The sequence below is a fragment of the Lutra lutra genome, chromosome 16 (genome assembly GCF_902655055.1).
Source record: "Lutra lutra chromosome 16, mLutLut1.2, whole genome shotgun sequence".
Lineage (NCBI taxonomy): Eukaryota > Metazoa > Chordata > Mammalia > Carnivora > Mustelidae > Lutra > Lutra lutra.
The window spans coordinates 48,602,687-48,620,484 of record NC_062293.1 but is presented as its reverse complement, the minus strand read 5'-3'; the positions used below and the strand labels follow the sequence as shown (position 1 = coordinate 48,620,484).

The 17,798-nt window shown below is 52.6% G+C and overlaps 1 protein-coding gene across 1 annotated transcript in view; it reads right to left on the bottom strand.

Moving 5' to 3' along the window:
• Positions 1–200: 200 nt before the first annotated feature.
• The window catches only part of USP22 (ubiquitin specific peptidase 22), a 41,271-nt gene continuing 23,673 nt past the window's right edge, over positions 201–17,798 (bottom strand). Inside the window, exons 3-13 of the mRNA XM_047706926.1 lie at positions 16,056–16,169; positions 14,323–14,424; positions 13,859–14,028; positions 12,817–12,964; positions 10,197–10,302; positions 8,632–8,790; positions 6,877–7,003; positions 5,895–5,986; positions 4,935–4,997; positions 4,125–4,274; positions 201–3,387 (exon numbers count right to left, since the gene is read on the bottom strand). Coding sequence (XP_047562882.1) covers positions 3,345–3,387; positions 4,125–4,274; positions 4,935–4,997; positions 5,895–5,986; positions 6,877–7,003; positions 8,632–8,790; positions 10,197–10,302; positions 12,817–12,964; positions 13,859–14,028; positions 14,323–14,424; positions 16,056–16,169 — 1,274 coding nt within the window. The 3' untranslated portion in view covers positions 201–3,344. The remainder of the gene's footprint in view (positions 3,388–4,124; positions 4,275–4,934; positions 4,998–5,894; positions 5,987–6,876; positions 7,004–8,631; positions 8,791–10,196; positions 10,303–12,816; positions 12,965–13,858; positions 14,029–14,322; positions 14,425–16,055; positions 16,170–17,798) is intronic.

Genomic DNA, 17,798 nt, shown 5'->3' with positions numbered 1-17,798 from the left:
AGGAAAGAGGAGAAGGCGGTCAGGGAAGCAGTGAGCCAATCAGAGAAAGTGAGGAAATGCAGGGTGCGCAGACTTCCTGGTACCAGAGCCCTAGCTGCTGAGCTCAGGGCGGCTGCTGTGGCCTGGGAGCCCTGCAGTGCGGCCTCGCCTCCGCAGCGCCCTCTCTGGCTGCTGTCGGTAATAAGGGGAGACCAGTCGTGTTCAGAAGAAAATGTAGCTTTATTATGACATAGGAAAGACTACAAGCCATTAAGGGAGAAGACTTGACAGGTCCTCAAAATGACAGGTAAAAGGGAGGTGTAAACATCTTGGTAATAAAATCCACAGCACGATCATTGGAATCTTTTTCTTACAATTTTTGTTTTCAAGGTTATAGTAAACGAAACAATCACTTGAATTGTCAAAAGGAGGGCCATCTGGCCCAGGGAAAGCATACACACCAAGCCGAAGGACAAGAGCAAGGGGCTATGTGTTGTGGGGTCAGGGGCATTGCCGCAAGAAGGAGGCCTAAGACGACCCTGCGCCCTGGAGAGGCAGCCTGGCTGCTCGGGCTGCCCGCTGGACCCCCACTCTCCTGGCACGGCCCCAGCTTAGAGCTCATGTCACAGCTCTGGAGATGGAAAGCCCGGTTGCCTACGATGCCGTGAAAGGGCGGCCAACGTCTCAGAAACACAGATTATTTTAAAACCACTCATGGGAATGTGGGGGGGGGGGCAGTGGGGATCACCCGATGATCCCTTTAGTGTCAGATGCACTTGGTAATGACCTGAACATGTGAACAGGGGTCTTTACAAGGAAACAAGAGAGCTATGTTCCTGAATTTAATGCCTGGCCTGGGAGCAAAAAGAAACATTCCCAGGCCCACCATGGAGTATTTTGTGAGTAACAAAGTAAATCCCAGCGACCGACATCCTGCTGGCAACACTGCCCATGCACGGTTCCTACAGTCACAGGAGCTTCCCAGCGGCAGACACAGGTGACAACTTGCAATGCCGGTGTCAACAGGGAATAACAACAGTTAATTTGGATACAAAAACTTAGAGTCATGTCTACAAAAGAGAAACGTGGCCTCATCATCTATCTCCAGACCTCATGCTCTTGGAACAGCTGAGCTCTCCTGAACATGAGCAGACACAGATGTGGAAAGCAGAGCTGGCCAGACCACAGGGAACCTGCCAGAAAACCCAGGACCATCCAGTATAGCCAGGTCTCAAGGGAGCAGAGCTCACAGCTCGAACTCCGCAGGCCAGCGTCAGCCAGTTCCTTGCTTGACTTGCTCCTTATTAAAGGGCAATAGCTCTCCCACAAAGCAACCTTCCCAACAGTTTCTCTCTTACAATCACACACACAACCCAGCCACGTGGGGCCATTTCTGAAAATCTGCACCCACCCTTGTTCCTGATCATTCCTGCTATCACAGAACACGTACTCCCAAAAAAGCAGAAATACACTGAGCATGAACTGAGCAAGTGCTTAAAAGCTGCGTCACTAAGGGCTTTGTCATCCAGGAGGCTGCTGCGGCACGACTGCTGTTTCATGTATTCCAGCATGTTCCACACGGAGTGGTAACTACTCAACGGCTGCTGTTCCTACCCACTTCCTACCTTGACTAGCTGATGAGCCAGATCACGCCCACTGTTTCTGCATGGCCTAGCAGCTCAGCATTGTTTGCACATTTTTAAATAGAGAAAAAAAACAAATTCCGTAACAGGTGAAGACTGTCGAATTTCAGTGTCCGAAAGATGACTTCCTGGAACATAGCCATGCTATTCTGTTTCTGTACTATCTACGGCAGAGACCCCACGGCCTGTAAAGCCTCAAATTATTTACTATCTGGCTCCATAAAAATTAAAAAAAAAAAGGAAAGTAAATATGCTGAACTTGAAACAGAGGATTCTCTTCTCCAGGAACAAACATTCCACAGCTCAAAAGCAGACCCAGCTCCTAGGACAAGCACTGCTTGTTCCCCGAAAAGACATTAAAACAGCTTTTCCGCACCCACATGTCTGGGTTAAGTTCTCAGAAACAGACAATGGAAGTTTGTGTTTAGACAGACAAGTGCATGCAGGGTATCTTACAAGGACCAAGGCAAACTGTTCCGTCTCCTCCAGCAGCTCCTCCCTCTTCCCACCAGCTCGCTGGCCCAGCCGCCTGCCTCTGCTGCAGCTTTAACTACACCAGACGTAGGGCGGAGGCAGCAGTAGGAACCGCAGGCTCCACGGGACGCCACTCCAGCTTCCATCCGACCCACGAGCCGCCACGTGGCCACAGGGAGAGCGAGTGGGACAAGGGGCCAGGAAGAAAATAGGAGGAAGGAACAACGAAGCCCCTGGAAACACTTCACTTACTCAAAAGATTAACAGGACAGAGACACTTACTAGCCTCAGCCTGACTCTCGGCCGCGGCCCCCGCCAGCCCTCACCTGGACGCGGATGCTTCCAAAGGGGAAGGGGGTAGGGGAAGCAACAAAACCAGCACCGATGAAAAAGCAAGATTCACTCTCGAGAATAAAGGAAAATGATCTAAATTTCTGTATAAATGCAATAATTCATTCACGTTACTACCATTACATTGATGAAAGTCACCATTGTGGAAAAAGAGAAAAGGGGAGAGAGCTATGAAAGTGCCTATTTCTAATAAAAAAAACAAAAAAACCAAGAGAGACCACCTGGGCTGACGCCTCCACATGCAGTTGGGTGCTAAGTGATCTGCGCAACAGACGAGCTTGGGAACCCGCTGGAGTCCCCGGTTCCGCGAGCTCGGTGGGGGTGGGGGGGTGGGAGCGTTCCTCTATCTGCTGACCAGACGCAGGCTAAGTTCCGCTATCTATGTTTGATACTAAACCAGCAGCGAGGAAGGTGCGCGCAAAGTCCTCTGTCCTCACACCACGTCTTTGGCTCCTGTATCTCACTGTTTTAGTGGACCCATGATGGAAAACCGGGTTGGCGCCTTTTCAAACTGCTCCCTTGCACAGCTGAGCCGCAGCCCCGGGATACGCTGATCCCCCCACCTCCGCCGCACGTGGTCTCGAGAAGCACAGCAGACGCCCAGGGACGCACCCCCGGGGTTCCTCCCCACGCAGGGCACATCCCCCCACGTCGCTGCGTCTGCTGCGTCTGCTGCGCAGGTCCCGGAGCCTCCTTCGGAGCGCAGCGCTCGTGCACGCGGATGCCGCGACCCTGCGCACCCGTGTGGCCGCCACTGGGCCCAGGCTGCAGGGGAATCCGATGCTCTCGGGGGCACTTCTGTGGGGGGTGGCTTCATGAAGTCGGGGAGGGCGGAGATCACCTTGGGAGGCTGGCCAACTCATCGCCTTCATTTTGGGGGACCAGCCGCAGGTAAGGCTACTCATACTCCAGGAACTGTTTGTGGTAGAACAGCAGGTATCTGAGGGGGCAAAGACAAGAAGCGCGCTGACATTCCACGTTACCGGAGGCAGAAGCAACATCGCGCCTCACCGCCGAGACACCCACGTGGGGGTCTCAGAACCCACTGGCGGCCTGACCGCTGGCCTGGCTGGGTTCTGGCCCCGAGGAGGAGGGGCCTTGGCTAGGCAGCAGGCTGCCCACGGTGAGTGCCCGTCCTCCCCGTCCGCCAGGATGGCCTGAATCCATTAGTCCCGCCCCCACAGCTCCTGAAGCTTCTCCCGCCGTCCACCTCGCTGCCAGGCTTCTAGTCCAAATGCGCCCCTTTGGGTGGCTCCTCTGGCCGCCTCTGTGCCCACAAAGCTATCCTCTCGCACACAAATTGTTCTACAAGGCTTTCAAGGGGCACCCCACTACTTGGCGGCGATACAAAGTGCACACGCCTCAGGAGTGCTCTGGGCCCTATCTGAGCCCATCTCTGGTGGGGGCGGGGAGCGGTCCATGGACAGTCTCAAGCCGAGTAAGGACTTGAGGGCAAAATGCCAGGGAGGAATGAAGCAGGTCAGGAAGAAAGGTGCTCCCCAAGACCCCACGTGGCCACTCAAGCCACAGAGAACAGAAATAACCACCCCCACATTCCCGGTGTTAGGGTGTTCATGGAGAGCGACCCCGCCCACCCAGGCTGGCACTCTGTCCAGAACAAGCCTCCATGTGGGAATGGATGTACACTCAGGGAGCCGGCTGCCGGCCCAGACGTACCCCTCACTATCCAGCACGTCCTCAATGCTGGCCTTGGTGATGATGGCATCGTCACACTTGAACCACTGGTCCTTGTGCTGCCGGATGAAGCTGGTGTAGTGGCCACTCTCCAGAGTCCCTTGGTGGTTAACTACGGCAAACAAGGAGTACCTAGTTTGGGAGCGCGGGAGTGGGGAGAGAATGAGCAGAGAACTTAATCTAATCACCATCAGAAGCAGTCAGAAGTCTGCACGGTCCGTAGCCCACGGACCCCAAATGGAACACCCCAGGAACGACAGCGGGAGCCCAGCAGGCACACAGGCCTGCCCAGCCCATCCAGCCCACCCAGCTCTTTAGCTTCTTTGCAGAAGCCACATTCAGTGGAAGCGGGGATAGCAAGCTGCACTGGGGATGCTGTAGGCCCACAGTCCTTTGTTCTTTCCCCCACAGCGACGGTAAGCAGTGGGTGAAGGGAAGAACAGAGGCCTTACTGCAGCGCCGGTGGAGGCAGAGGCCAAAGGGCCCCAAATCCAGACACGGAGCTCTCATGCTAGCAGCGCCGTGGCCAGTGCGAACCCTGCTCACGTGCAGGACCTGGGGCAGAGGGGGCAGGCTCCTACATCGGGCAGCTTTACGGTGCGCTTGTGAAAATCCTTCCCCAAGAGGGTTTCAGTGTTTTCAACAGGGACAGAGCAGCAGCAAGACAGGCAGCAGGCCAGCGGCCAAAACAAAGAGGAGCTGTGTCATTGGGGGCCTCCCCGCACGGCCCACCTGTGGTTCCATGTTCCCTGCTCATGCTGGAGACGTGCCCACCCACGAGGCACCACTTACTTATTGTCATTGTTGAGACTGTCTGCTGGCTGCTGGTACTGTCCGTTCATCCTGCTCTCTTTGCTGTAACAAAAAACAGTACTTCCTCAGCATCATTTAAAATAATTAACCAGGGACACCTGGGTGGCTCAGTGGGTTAAAGCCTCTGCCTTCGGCTCAGGTCATGATCCCAGAGTCCTGCGATCGAGTCCTGCATCAGGCTCTCTGCTCAGCGGGGAGCCTGCTTCCTCCTCTCTCTCTGCCTGCTTCTCTGCCTACTTGTGATCTCTGTCTGTCAAATAAACAAATAAAATCTTAAAATAAAATAATTAACCACGCAGATGCCTGGCTCGAATGACGGTACCCCTGGGTACTACTGCTGGGGCCTCCTTTGCCAGACGTGGCACTCGGTGCACTTTAGACATGCTTTCTAATTCTTCCAGCAGCTCTGCTTTCTAGGGGAAGGTGAGGAAGCGGAGGCTGGAGCTAGAGAACCAAGCTGCACAGAGCCATGAGGCGCAGAGCCGGCCCAGATAGACTGGACTCCCCTTGGCTGCTTCCAGCCAAGCTGTGGTAATCTGTCAGAGAGGCTGTAGGAGATAATGCACATTTCACGTACGCGCGAGTGTCGTGGTGGTTCGGAGGGCACATTTTAAGTGGTCTGGGATATCAAGATCTGAATCTATAACTGCAACACAAACTGCTTAGTGTATCCAAAATCAGTCCCATCAGTGGCAGCGCGGCCTGCCGGGATCCCACCGCGACCGCTCACCACGACTGAGGGCTGCTAAAGGAGCACCGGGGAAACCCGAAGCTGAGGAAACTCCTCTGTGTCCTGGGTTAAGACCAGGATAATGATTCAGTTTCAGCAAATGCGCTTCTAGTAGCCTCTACACCGGCTGATCGCAGACCTGGAGTCGATCCTGGACCCTATGGAGCCGCAGCCCTCCTGATCACACAGCGGCCCAAACCCTTTCATACCTGGACGCCATGAAGGGGGTCATGTCCAGTTCCAGGGGAAAGGACACATATGTGGTGATCTTCCGCCTCAGCTTGGCCGAGTGCTCGAATCGCTACAGAAACGGGAGAGGGGAGAGAAGGAAAGGGATTAAGCTATAGGGGTTTCCTCTGATGGTGCTTCTCTGGACACTCCCAAAAGTGGGCTTTTCATGGCCTTTCTGACTTGCCCTTCGGCCACATCTAGAGCTTACAGACTCAGTAACAGTGTATTAATCTATACAAATCTAATTTATGGGGTTCAAAAATGGAGTCTTGAAATGATGGGGTTGTTCAAAGTGACTGACGCCAAGTGTGCAAAAAAGTGATCTTACAACAAACCCAGCGAAGGGCAAGGCGGAAGGAAATAGAACAAACATCCATGAGCTCCAGGAGCAAAAACGGACCTACTGTTCCTTTCGGCAAAGACATTCCTCTGACTAGACTGGGGCCACCAAACCCATGCAGCAAGCCAGGAATGGCTGGGGGTTTTTGTTGAAAGGGCCATAAAATAAAGACCATAAAACAAAGATCCTATGTGGCCATGAAGCCTGAAATATTTACTCTCTGACCCTTTATAGAGAAAGCTGACTGACTCCTGGACTAGGGCATAACGCTCATGGTCTCATTTGCTTTGAAGTAAAAGGAAACCAGAAAACTCTGGTGTTGGGGGGAAGGTGGGGAAGCTGGGGAGGAAGAAGAGGAGGAGGTTGTTCACCCCCGCCCCCAGGAGAGTAACTCATGTCCTACTGTCATCATGAAGTAACCAGTCTGGTTCACCACAAACCCCTCGGCGCAAGGAGGACGGGGCAGAGTTACAGCGTAAACCCTCCTGCGCCTTCTGTGCTCGTCGCTGAGTCACGGCAGTTGTACAATGTGCTTCTCTACACCAAACCGACAGGCTCTCCGTGGTACCAGGGACTGAAAATGGAATCTGCTGCGGGAGTCTGCTTTCTAGAAAACTTACTTTGAGATGAAAACAGGCTACAATGGGCAGTTTCTTCATGGTGAGCTGCTTTGTGGACTCCTGGTAGCTGTGGCAACCGCTGCACTTGATCTTGGCGCTGCTCCCTAAGTGCTCCGGTCTGGTGAATCTACAGGACACATGGACAGCACAGTTGAAGAAGAAGAAAAAAAGATGGAGAGGTAAGAGAGGAAAAGACAGAAAATAATTATAAATTATCTGAGTACACATGCATCAGCCAGCCGAGGCCAACACAGGAGGAGCATGGACACCAAGGATATCGACTGGCTTGGCAGAGGTCTCCCCCCATCACCAGGGCCACTTCTATCTCCCACCGAGTCCACCTCCTGCCAGCAGGGCTCCAGGAATACAGGCTGAGCACTGCCTTGAGGCAGCTCCCGAAGGGTGATGGCCACTGCTTACCCCCTCATGAAACACTACAGGACTCGAGGGTCTGGAGCTATGGAATTCCATCTACCTTGACTTCTTCCTGCCAGGTCTGCAATCTGCTCTCAGCCTAACTCGGAAAGGGTCCCTTTGCCGTTAGCACAAACTCAAGATGCACATTCTCTGCCCTTCCCCAGCCACTCGGCCACTGACCCAGCCCCATGTGGCCCCCAACCGGACAGCTCCGTGGGCCAACTGTGGCTGCCCCCTCTGTGCCTGCTTGGTGGGCAGAGCTGCAGGTCACCGAAACATAGGACTGAGTGTTAACAGAGCTGTAAACACTCCCTTTGAAAATGGTGGGCTTTTCAGTTCCGATATTTCGCATGGTTTCCAAAGCAAAATCTGGTTTCCAAATTACAAGTCTGATGCCCCATTTACAACTGGAGTATCAGTGTGATGGAGCTGATGCGTTTAAAAATTCTTAGCAGGGGTGCCTGCGTGGCTCAGTGGGTTAAGCCTCTGCCTTCGGCTCAGGTCATGATCTCAGGGTCCTGGGATCGAGCCCCGCATGGGGCTCTCTGTTCAGTAGGGAGCCTGCTTCCCCCCCTCCCCCTCCCCACCTGCCTCTCTGCCTAATTGTGATCTCTGTCAAATAAACAAAGTTTTTGAAAAAAAATTTAAAATAAATAAAGTAAAAATTCTTAGCATGCACCTTTGAGCCTGCTGACTACACAGAGCAAGATAAAGACCCAGAAGCCTGCCCCTCTGCCCAAGGACACGCCTGCAGTGACCTTTAATTAATGTAAAAGAAAATAAAGGCTGTAAAACACTAAACACCATTAGAACAGTTTAGGGAAGGTCTCTAGTCTCCCTGCCATTGCGTGAGAGCTTCCTGAGCATGGTGACAGCAGTGGTACCCTACACCCAGCACTCGTGTCAGGCAGAGAAGAGGTGACCGGACAGGCATGGCACCACAACAGGCCTGTTGCCCACAGAGAGGGCCCTGCCCGACACCAGGGCAGGTTATCAGCCACACATGGTGACCGTTACCGAGCTGTCCCCTCAGCTCTTGGGTTGGTCACCCAGCGCGGTGGAGCACAGCTATAACACACACAGGCTCCCTGCCAGGCTTTCAGAGCCAGGACAGACTGTCCGAGCCACTGGGCACCACCTACAGCCGCCTGCAGGCTGTCCTATCTCATTTTCTGTACCCAACACGTGAGAGAAAATTCTACTGGGCCCCAGACGGTCCTGAATTTCTTCGGACTCTCCCCTGACCAACCAGTACCTCCAAGAGCCTGAAGGCAAGAGAGACAAGTGCTGGCCAAGAAAGACTGTTCTCCATCCCCAGAGGTGCCGGCGGTTTCTTACCTTCGCAGGCAGTCCGTGAGTGTAGTGGTTCCCGCTACGTGGCTCTCCCCATTCACCACACTGCCCTCGCTCCCGGGGCTCAGGGGCCAGAATGGGGTGGAAGAGCCAGGCAGATCCAAACTGATGTCCCAGAAGGGGTCTATGGTGGTAGAGACTCCACTAGAAGCAAGAGGAGACAAAGATGCAGGTGAGAGCAGATGGCCACGCAGCCTCCAAGGCAGCAGCTGGCCCACGGCAGCCGCAGCCTGACACAGCCCTGCTCGTCCACCCAAAGGACATAAAGGTCAGACATCGAAAGACAGCTCCCACCCAACGTGTTGTGGCTCCCCAGAGGCCCTACGGAGGAAGAGGAGGTAAACCACTTCACGCAAAGGCTGCTCTGAAAGCAACAGTTTCCGAACCCAGAAGATCCTCATGGTTATTTTGGGGTTTTCTGAAAACCTGGCCCGTGTCCGTTAGTTCTGAACTGATGAGCCTAACTCAGCAGCATCTGAGTCCGGTAGGAATCTAGAGCCCCAGGCGCGCTGCCCATGGAGAAAAGGCCGAGCAGAAACGGGCCCTTGAAAGGACAGGCTGGGAGCTTCATTCCAGATACTTAAACAGGACATAAACCTGAGACCACCTCCTGCTGCCGGAATCCAGCAGCACAGAGCCGACAAGGAGCTTCTTTAAAACGGAGTCTCTAAACACTGGAGCGCTGCCCACGACGGCGTCTCCGTCACAGAACGCTGTGTGCATGACCCAGGCCAAGTTACTCCCTTGCCGCCATCTCCTCTATCCTCTACCAACCGCATGGGGGAACCTGGCAGAGGTTCCGAAATAACTTGAGTGGATCGTGACCAAGGTTTTTAAAAACCTTGAGATGGAATAAAAAACAGAGGAGCGTGTGTGGAGGTCGGGAGGGAAGGTTCCTGCCACCTCACTGGTCAACGCTGCCTCCTCCAGGAAATCAAAGCTCTTGCATGCTGAACCAAGCCTACAGCTGTCATCAATCAGGGAGCCCACGCTGGACAACATGGAAACAGAAACCATGATGTGAACTGCAACACACTTGGGAGCACGGGCGCCAAGGATCGCCCACATGTGCGCCAGTCCCTCTGAAAGGCAGGGCTCGCTTATGTGGCTCCTGTAGGGCAGAGATGGGGGGGATGGGAATAAAGATGGCCCTGGGGACCCTGCTCCAGGCGACCTGCTACGCTCCCCCCTGGGTCTTCTCTGCCAGAACTGTTTCATCTCAACACAGCTGATGGCTTGGCTGCCGAAATTCAACTCGTCCTGCTTCACATCTGGCTGCCGCTGCACAGGCTCCTCCGTAAGAGCCAAACCCCTGGTCCATCCCACCTCACCAAGGAGGCACAGCCGTGGGGCACCAACTGAACTTCCGGCTCTAAAAGTTAAACTTTTAAAAGCTGCTCAGAACACAGCCGTGTTGTTGGTTGAAAACTTCCCAGGATGTTCAATAAGCAGCACCTAGGGTCCCACATCGAGGTCTGGTCAGCACAGACGAGGTGGGCCCTTGTGTTCCAGAAGAACGCTCGGGGCTACGCAGGGAGCCTCACACTTACTGGCAGACTTGGCAGGTGACGTCGGACTGCAGCCCACCCGTGAAGATCTGGTCGATGATGCAGTTGCAGTGGTTGGGGTTGTTGGCCTTCTTCCCGTTATCGTCACCTGGGGAAAGATTGTAGCTGTGACATGCACCTGTGCCCGAGTCTGCAGGCTTCCAAGTGCCACGGGCCCAAGGTGCAAGGCCATTCGCGGGCAGAGGCTCACAAAGCCCGATATGATCACACGGGCGCAGAAGGACCCTTATGCAAACAGGGAGGCTTGGCGGGAAAGGAGGTAACAACCCAGCTAGCTTATTTTCAATGCTCTTTTTTCTCCACTCCCTACCATCCGCTGGGCTCCTATCTAGGTACCAAGATATAGCTAACGCCCAGTTACGGGGGAGAGTTAAGGATTCCCGTCTGCCTGCATAGGACAACTGAGCAGCCCTACCATGGCGGGCACCCCACGCTGCCGTGCCTGCTCTCCCCCTGTACTGCATAGTCAGGTGCCCGACTTCAGAAAGCGTCTCTGCAGGACTCCCGCCGGGTTGTTTTCCCCATCAGCTCCTGCGCTCTGCAACCTCACGAACAGCTCCGCTTTCCAAGAAGCTGCCCCCAGAGAAGTACCACTCCCATCCTCTCTAGCTCAGTACGGGTTTTATTTATATCTTCGGGTGCAGATACAGGAACACAGTGCTTACATGGAGAACACGACACGTGTTCATTTGTACCGTTAAGTACATATTATAGAACTTCCATTGAACCAGACGAAGGGGAGAGACTGGGTCTATCTGTATGTACGTTTCTTCTCAAAAAAGTGCAATTATTACCTAGGAATAAAGGATGCCCATTGGGTCTTTTGACAGCACACTGCCTAGAGAGATTAGGCAGAAAATCATATCCAGGAAGATTTCAAATTCATAGGAGAAAATGTCAGGACACAGGAAAATACATATAGGAAGCCACAAAGGAAGAGAAGCCAAAAGGTCCCCGACGCTTGCAGTCACACAGGAGGATGACCCAGCCAAGTCAGCCAGCAAGGCCGAAGGACTCAGAACACCCTACTCTGGCAGGAGGAGCCACGCACGTGAGACCTGTGGAACGGAGTACGTCAGACGAGTGGGTCCCAATCACTGTATCGTGTTTCTGTCCGATGAACGTTTGCACAGCAATGCATCTGAAGCAGCTGATTTTCAAGACAGACTCCTGCTGGTTACAGAAGTCTCGTGATTATCCTGAAGGGCTTGGAATGATAACTTAACAGTCTTACACAGCGGCTCTTTTCGGTCTGCGTGCTATACTTCCCACTAAAAAGCCAAACCTCACCTAAACTATTAAGCACTGTTCATTGGGTTCCTTGGGCGAGCACTGAAAGGATGTGTTTTTCAGGAAAAGAGTACATAAAAAAGCCAGAACTCAAAGCCACACAGCTGATGAGAACAAGCCATCTTATTTGGAGTTTGGCTTGCTTCGAGGTTGTAATGTCAGACCACAAGGGGCATTTGGGAGAGCAGCCCTGCAACTGGACAGAGGCTGAGCAGGAGCAGGAGGTGGCCTGGAAAACAGAACTGTGGTCCAAAAGAATAACCAAAACCCACTGTTCCAACCCAGGGGCCACAGGTAAGCAGTTGACTTGGTCACCCCGACACACGTCAGCTACACCTGAGTGTGCTCCATGAACCGGTACACGAGCATTACCGGGGACCCAGCAGGACAACTGCTGACCCTCGCCACACCCACTGAACAGAAACAACAGCATGCCCTCCAGGGGACTCTGAGCCACACTCAAGGTCGAGAGTCCCCCTCACCTGATCCTGTGTCAGCACACTTGGGCACAGGGCCTCCAGACGGGGAGCCCCGCCACAGGGAGGGCAGGAGGAGGGACCTGGGGCCTTGTTATTCAGTCCTAACCTCCTGCCCCGAGCCCGAAGAGCTGCTGCCCGATGTCCCCTTCCCCAGACTATCCAAACCTACCCACGTGTGAGACCCCTGGGGAGGCTGCCCCGCTCTGGGGGCCAGGCTGTGGGAAAGAAGTCAAGACCCAGTGAGATCCAGAGAGACTTTTAAAAATCCCTTGGCTGGACCCCAAAATGAACAGGACTTGGGGTCACGGAAGCAGTGGCAAGCATGCAGGTCCCGTTTTGTATTCTCAGCTCATTCCGGCGACTGCAGAGCCACAACCAGTCCTTCTGGAGACCCCACGAAAGGAGGGAGCCAGTGCTGACAGTACAGCTGCACTTGGAGCATATGTGGAAGTTTCTGGCCTACCAGGGGCCACGATAACCTGGAGGAGCCGCACACCAGCCCCCTCACAATCAGGCCGAGAGGAAGCCGGCAGCAAAGGACTTGAGGTACAGGGCCATCAAGGACGGAGAGCTCTGTTCACTGTTACGGGTTTTACAGGACTGACCACCATGCTCCTCTCCTCCCAGCAAGGTCGGAAGACAACACCTCCAAACTGTTCCCTCCCCTCTTAAGACAAATTATGAAGAACCTCTCTGGGGTATTAAAGGTGAAAAACAACACAGTTAGAACACAAGTGCCATATACAAGATTCCCTGCCCCTGCCATTGTGCGACAGTGCCCCCTACCTCTACTGGGTGGGGGGAGGGTAGAAGTAGGGGGCACGGAGCCTCACCTTTGCAGTGTCGGTGCAGGACGTCTAGGGCGGCAATGAGGAACTCGTGCGCGTCCTGCTGCTCGTACCCCGCCAGGTGCCGCGCGTGAGTCCACACCAGGTGCAGCAACTTGTAGGGGATGTGGGGGGAGCGGTGCCCGGAGTAGAACTGCTCCCAGAGACAGGAGGGGAAGGGGAACAACTGTCAGCAGGAAGTACCACACACGATAAAAAATCTGTTAACAACCACCTAGAATTTCTTGCAGCTACTCTGACAAAAAAGGATTCTGTTTAACTCCTTCCTTTTTTTTTTTTGGAAAATGTATTTTTTATGTGGACTCACTGGGACTTTTAAAATCATTTTGTCCTTTCCCACTGCCGGTTTTCTACGGATAAGCCAAAATGATGAACTCGGAGTGCCTGATGCAGACACAAGCCCGGGCAGGGCCTGAGAGCAGCCTAGGATCCAAGCAGAACAGAACCTACTGTTCGGGGTGGAGGGCTACAAAGACAGAGGCGTTCTAGTGAAGCATACGGAGGCCTGGCAAAAGGGCCACTTTCCTTGAGAACAGAGGACAGCAGGCAATGAGGGAAAGGTGAAAAGACCCCAGCATTCACAGACAAATGTCTTCCACCGGCTGTCCCCTTCCAAAAGGCTCTTCTCATCCTCCAAGTCGGCACGCTGCCTCTAAGCAACGCCAACGGTCCCTGACAATTCCCTTTGGGAAAAACGTCCCATAAGAAACGCACGCATTATTCACTGTGTAAGGCTCAGTGGGTTAAGCCGCTGCCTTCGGCTCAGGTCATGATCTCAGGGTCCTGGGATCGAGTCCCACATCGGGCTCTCTGCTCAGCAGAGAGCCTGCTTCCCTCTCTCTCTCTGCCTGCCTCTCTGTCTACTTGTGATCTCTGTCTGTCAAATAGATAAATAAAATCTTTAAAAAAAAAAAAAAAAGGTTTCAGAAACCTGCCTTCCTTTCCTGTGTCAACATGATTTTATTTAAAGGAAAAACACAACAAGCAGTTACAGAAATGGTACGCCGCCCACGCCAATAGTGCTCACCTCCTGAAAAAGCGACGACATCTCGCAGACCAGACAGGAGCTGGGGCTCTGCATCTCACACCTGTGCCTATCGGAGAGGAAGAAGTCTCGCAGCAGCGGCGTGTGGGTGAGCGCCTGGACGATGCAGTTCATGAAGCAGGTGTTGCCAAGGTTGATCAGCCCTCGCAGACCTGGGCAGGATAAACGTGAGTCCACTTACAGGACGGACTGTCACGGCCCCGGGGCAGGGACTGTTTCTGTCCATTACCACGAGGCCCCCTAAACCTAGCACACCTCCCCCGGGGGCTGCAGGTGCTCCAGAAGTAGTTGGGGGGGGGGATGGCAAATGATAAAGGCCTTATACAAGGGCTTAAAGAGAAGCACACCAAGAAATCCTCCCGTTTACATCTACTTTTAAACCCAGAGAAGCCAGCCTTGCTGGCAGTAGTCACAAAGCCCCGCTCCGAGCACTGTCTCCCACTTACCTATGGTGCAGTTGGAGGTGATCTTTCGCCTTTTCGGGTTGTGCTTCAGCAGCTCGAGCTCCCGTTTGGTAGGTTCCCAAGTTGAAAACTTTTCCCCAACGCCTAAGCAGATGAAAGACAGGTCCCGGTGCCATAAGCCCAGTTTTCATCAAGTGTGTTTATACATAAAAGCGATGGTGACAGAACACTTAGATCAGCGTGTTTCGAAGCCACAACGCGAGGTCTTTCCAGACCATGTTATATTGCAACAGGCTAGAAAGAACACTTAAAGGGAGTTTCTTTTGGAAAATGTGTGGTGAATAAGCAGTTTCCTGTGTGAAGGGCAACGCCTCCCATTAACACTACCATAGTGCTAATGCTAATATGGGGTTTTTCCGCCAAGCCTTTAACCCTTGAGCAGAGAGACTGCAGCAGCCCCGGCGGAAAGGGCTACACTTGGCATTGAGGTGAGGGGTCTCCGTGAAAAGACTGAAAGTGACAGGGAAAAAACGCACTTGCCGAAACACAGTTTGAAAACACCTCGTGTTAAACAGCTGTACCCATAAACGATCTGCACCACAGACAATGGTGCGGATGCTAACGGTCACAACTCATCCTAATACATACAACTGTTCCATGTGACTTAACATTTCTGCAACATTCAATGAACTTGAAAAAACATTCTATCTCACTGACACATGAAGTTATAGAATGATTTTAGAAGAGTTGTTTTATTCTGGGTCATGCATTTCTGAGCTCCTGTAAGTGAAATGTTCTTCCCAGAGAAATAATATATTCAGACTTAGTTGCAATGTTACTAAATTTTTGGGGGAGAAAAGAACAGGAGGTTGGTTAGAGACTGTTCTCCAGAAAAGATCTGTTACAATTGTGATCACGCAGAGCACCTGTTCCTATTGTTCCATTCTCAAAATATGGAGCTGCTTAAAAGCAGAGCAATTAATGACAAAAACTGTGAAGCAGAGACCGGGTTTCTATGTTCTCTCTGTGAACAGTGGAAGCTATATTCATGGAGAGATGCTCACTGGTCAAGTGGGGTCAACCGTACCTCCCACTGTTGAAACCCTCTTACGGTTCCAGCATCTGCTGAAAATGAAAACTAGAAAACCACCAAGGAAACAATAAGAAATGAACAATAGGGAAAACAGCCACGTATTTCTGTGTGTCTCCCCGACTATGCATCCGATGAAGAAAGCATGTGACCACATGGGAGGACAGGGAGGGGAAAGCACCAGAGAGCCCCACGCTGGTACCAGAGCTACTGCCAGAAAACATACTGGTCTCTGCCCCCTGGTTCCTGGCACAGAGCTCCTTAAACCCTTATGATTTCCTAAGTGATAAGAGCACTAGGAGCATCTTTATTCCAATGAGGTGACTCCTGGAGGGGCTCCTGGAGAGGGACCGGTTGCCAGAAAGACCACACCAAGAGAGGCTTGGCATTTCCAGCCTTGACCCCCCCCCACCCCCTGGCCCCTGCAGAGGGAGCCTGAGCTCCTGTCTGGTCAGTCACCTCATCTGCTTCTCCCGGATCCTCAGGTGGCGCCTACAAGAGGAAGCGAGCAGGTGTGGGGGATTCTTCCCAGCAAAGCAAGTCCAAACTGCAAAACCTCCCCCACAGCTGTCTTATCTCCCAACCCTGACCTTCTCCCTAGATGTTGACCTTTTTCCTGATAAGCTCTGTCCTTGACAGTCATCTAAGAGACAAAGCAGACACGTAAATCTAGGCACAACCAAACCTTGCAGTTTCCAAGCTCTGCGCTGCTCCTCTTTGGCAATGATTTCCATGTCCTTGTCATATATGTAGTCGTGGCACAGAAAGCAGTAGATGCCGCCATACATGAGCTCTATGGCTGGAGAGAGAAGTGGGGGAGAGAGATCACACTGGATTAAGAACTTAAAGGTAACGCTTAAGGTCACATATGAAACATCTGAGTGTTTGGACATTTTACTGTTTCTACCACGTCCCCACTCTCTCATTTCAGACCTTTACCCTAAGCAGGCGAAGGATGTGTATTTTCCCTGGGAGCTTGGGACTTCCGAGGCTGAGGGGATCGGACTGCAAATGGGAGGCATCACACCTGTATTTTACAAAGGATCTCAAGTATCAGGACCCTCCGCCTAGTCTCTGAAAGTAAGGGAAGGGGCGCCCAGGTGGCTTAGCCAGGTAAGCGTCTGCCTTGAGCTCAGCACCCCTCCCACACATCCCCCACTTCTGCTCGTGCTGTAAAATGGAAAAAAAAAAAAAAAGGGGGGGGAAACCTTTCACTGAGTGTAATCAGCCCATAAGGATTCTAAGCCACCTGGACTGCTTTAACTATTTTACTACATCTACGACTCCTGATGTGATTACAAAAATGAATGAAACATCTACTTCCTACTCTTACTTTAAGGACAGTGGTAAAATATCCTCTACCCAGATAATCTTCACTTCTTGACCCACACAGGTGACTCCTGCCCACCTTTGAGTGGATCTTATGCATTTTCTCAACTGCATCATCCATAAAAACTGGCTTCTAGTTACTTCATTATAAAGTAAGATAAAGTCCTTTACTTTAAGCACCCGGAAGAAAGGTGTCTCAATTCAATAAATAAAAATAATATTTTCTGGCTTGGATTCACCACACAGTGGAAGGTGTCTGAGGGGCAGTGGAGCAGAGAGAGCACAGATTTAGAGTACCGGGATGGATCCCGCCTGTGACCAATCACTCTACTTCCCCAGGCCTCAGCTTCCCTCTGGTACGTGGTGATGGTTACAGCACAAACAGCTCAGAGGTTCGTGTGGCGCTTTTATAATGTTACAGCACGCCTAGCACACGGTCTTCACGATCGCCGCCTATATCGTACTCCGAGTCTTCAGCTGCCAGGACACAGATCAGTCACTCTCTGATGGATCTTCAAAGTCCCCTAAAGCAGCCGTGTTAAAGCTCAAGGTTCCCACATCCACCCCTCACCTCTCACCCCCAAACCGACAAAATTCCTACAAATTCCTTCAAAGTCCCCATCAAAGCTGTCACAGGGAGCGCAGCTGCGCCTCGGCACTATATGCCTTGCACGGGAGAGCTCCCAGCATGGGGGCAGCAGAGCCCGAGGCAGACTACAGTGAGGGCGCCAGGCATTTTCAGGAAAGCAGACGCATTTGCTGACACACACGAGAAGCGAACGGCACAGCACAGCGGGCTCTGTACTCGGCGGGGAGTCTGCTCCAGATTCTCTCTCCTTCCCTCTCCACCTGCCCCTTCCCGCCTTTAAATAAGTCAGTCAGTCTCAAAAAAAGAAAAAAAGAAAAAAAAAGCAGGCATACGGCCATACGGCCAACAGCACAACTACCAGCCTGGGGAAGGCATGTAACTATTTAATGTATGTTCAAGTCTCCCTAAATAAGCTCCTCTTCAAGGCACCTTTCCACACCCAATGCACCACTACTCACTGTGTGAGGCTAATGGAGCCAACCGGACGCCAAGACCACTCAGTGGGGGGAG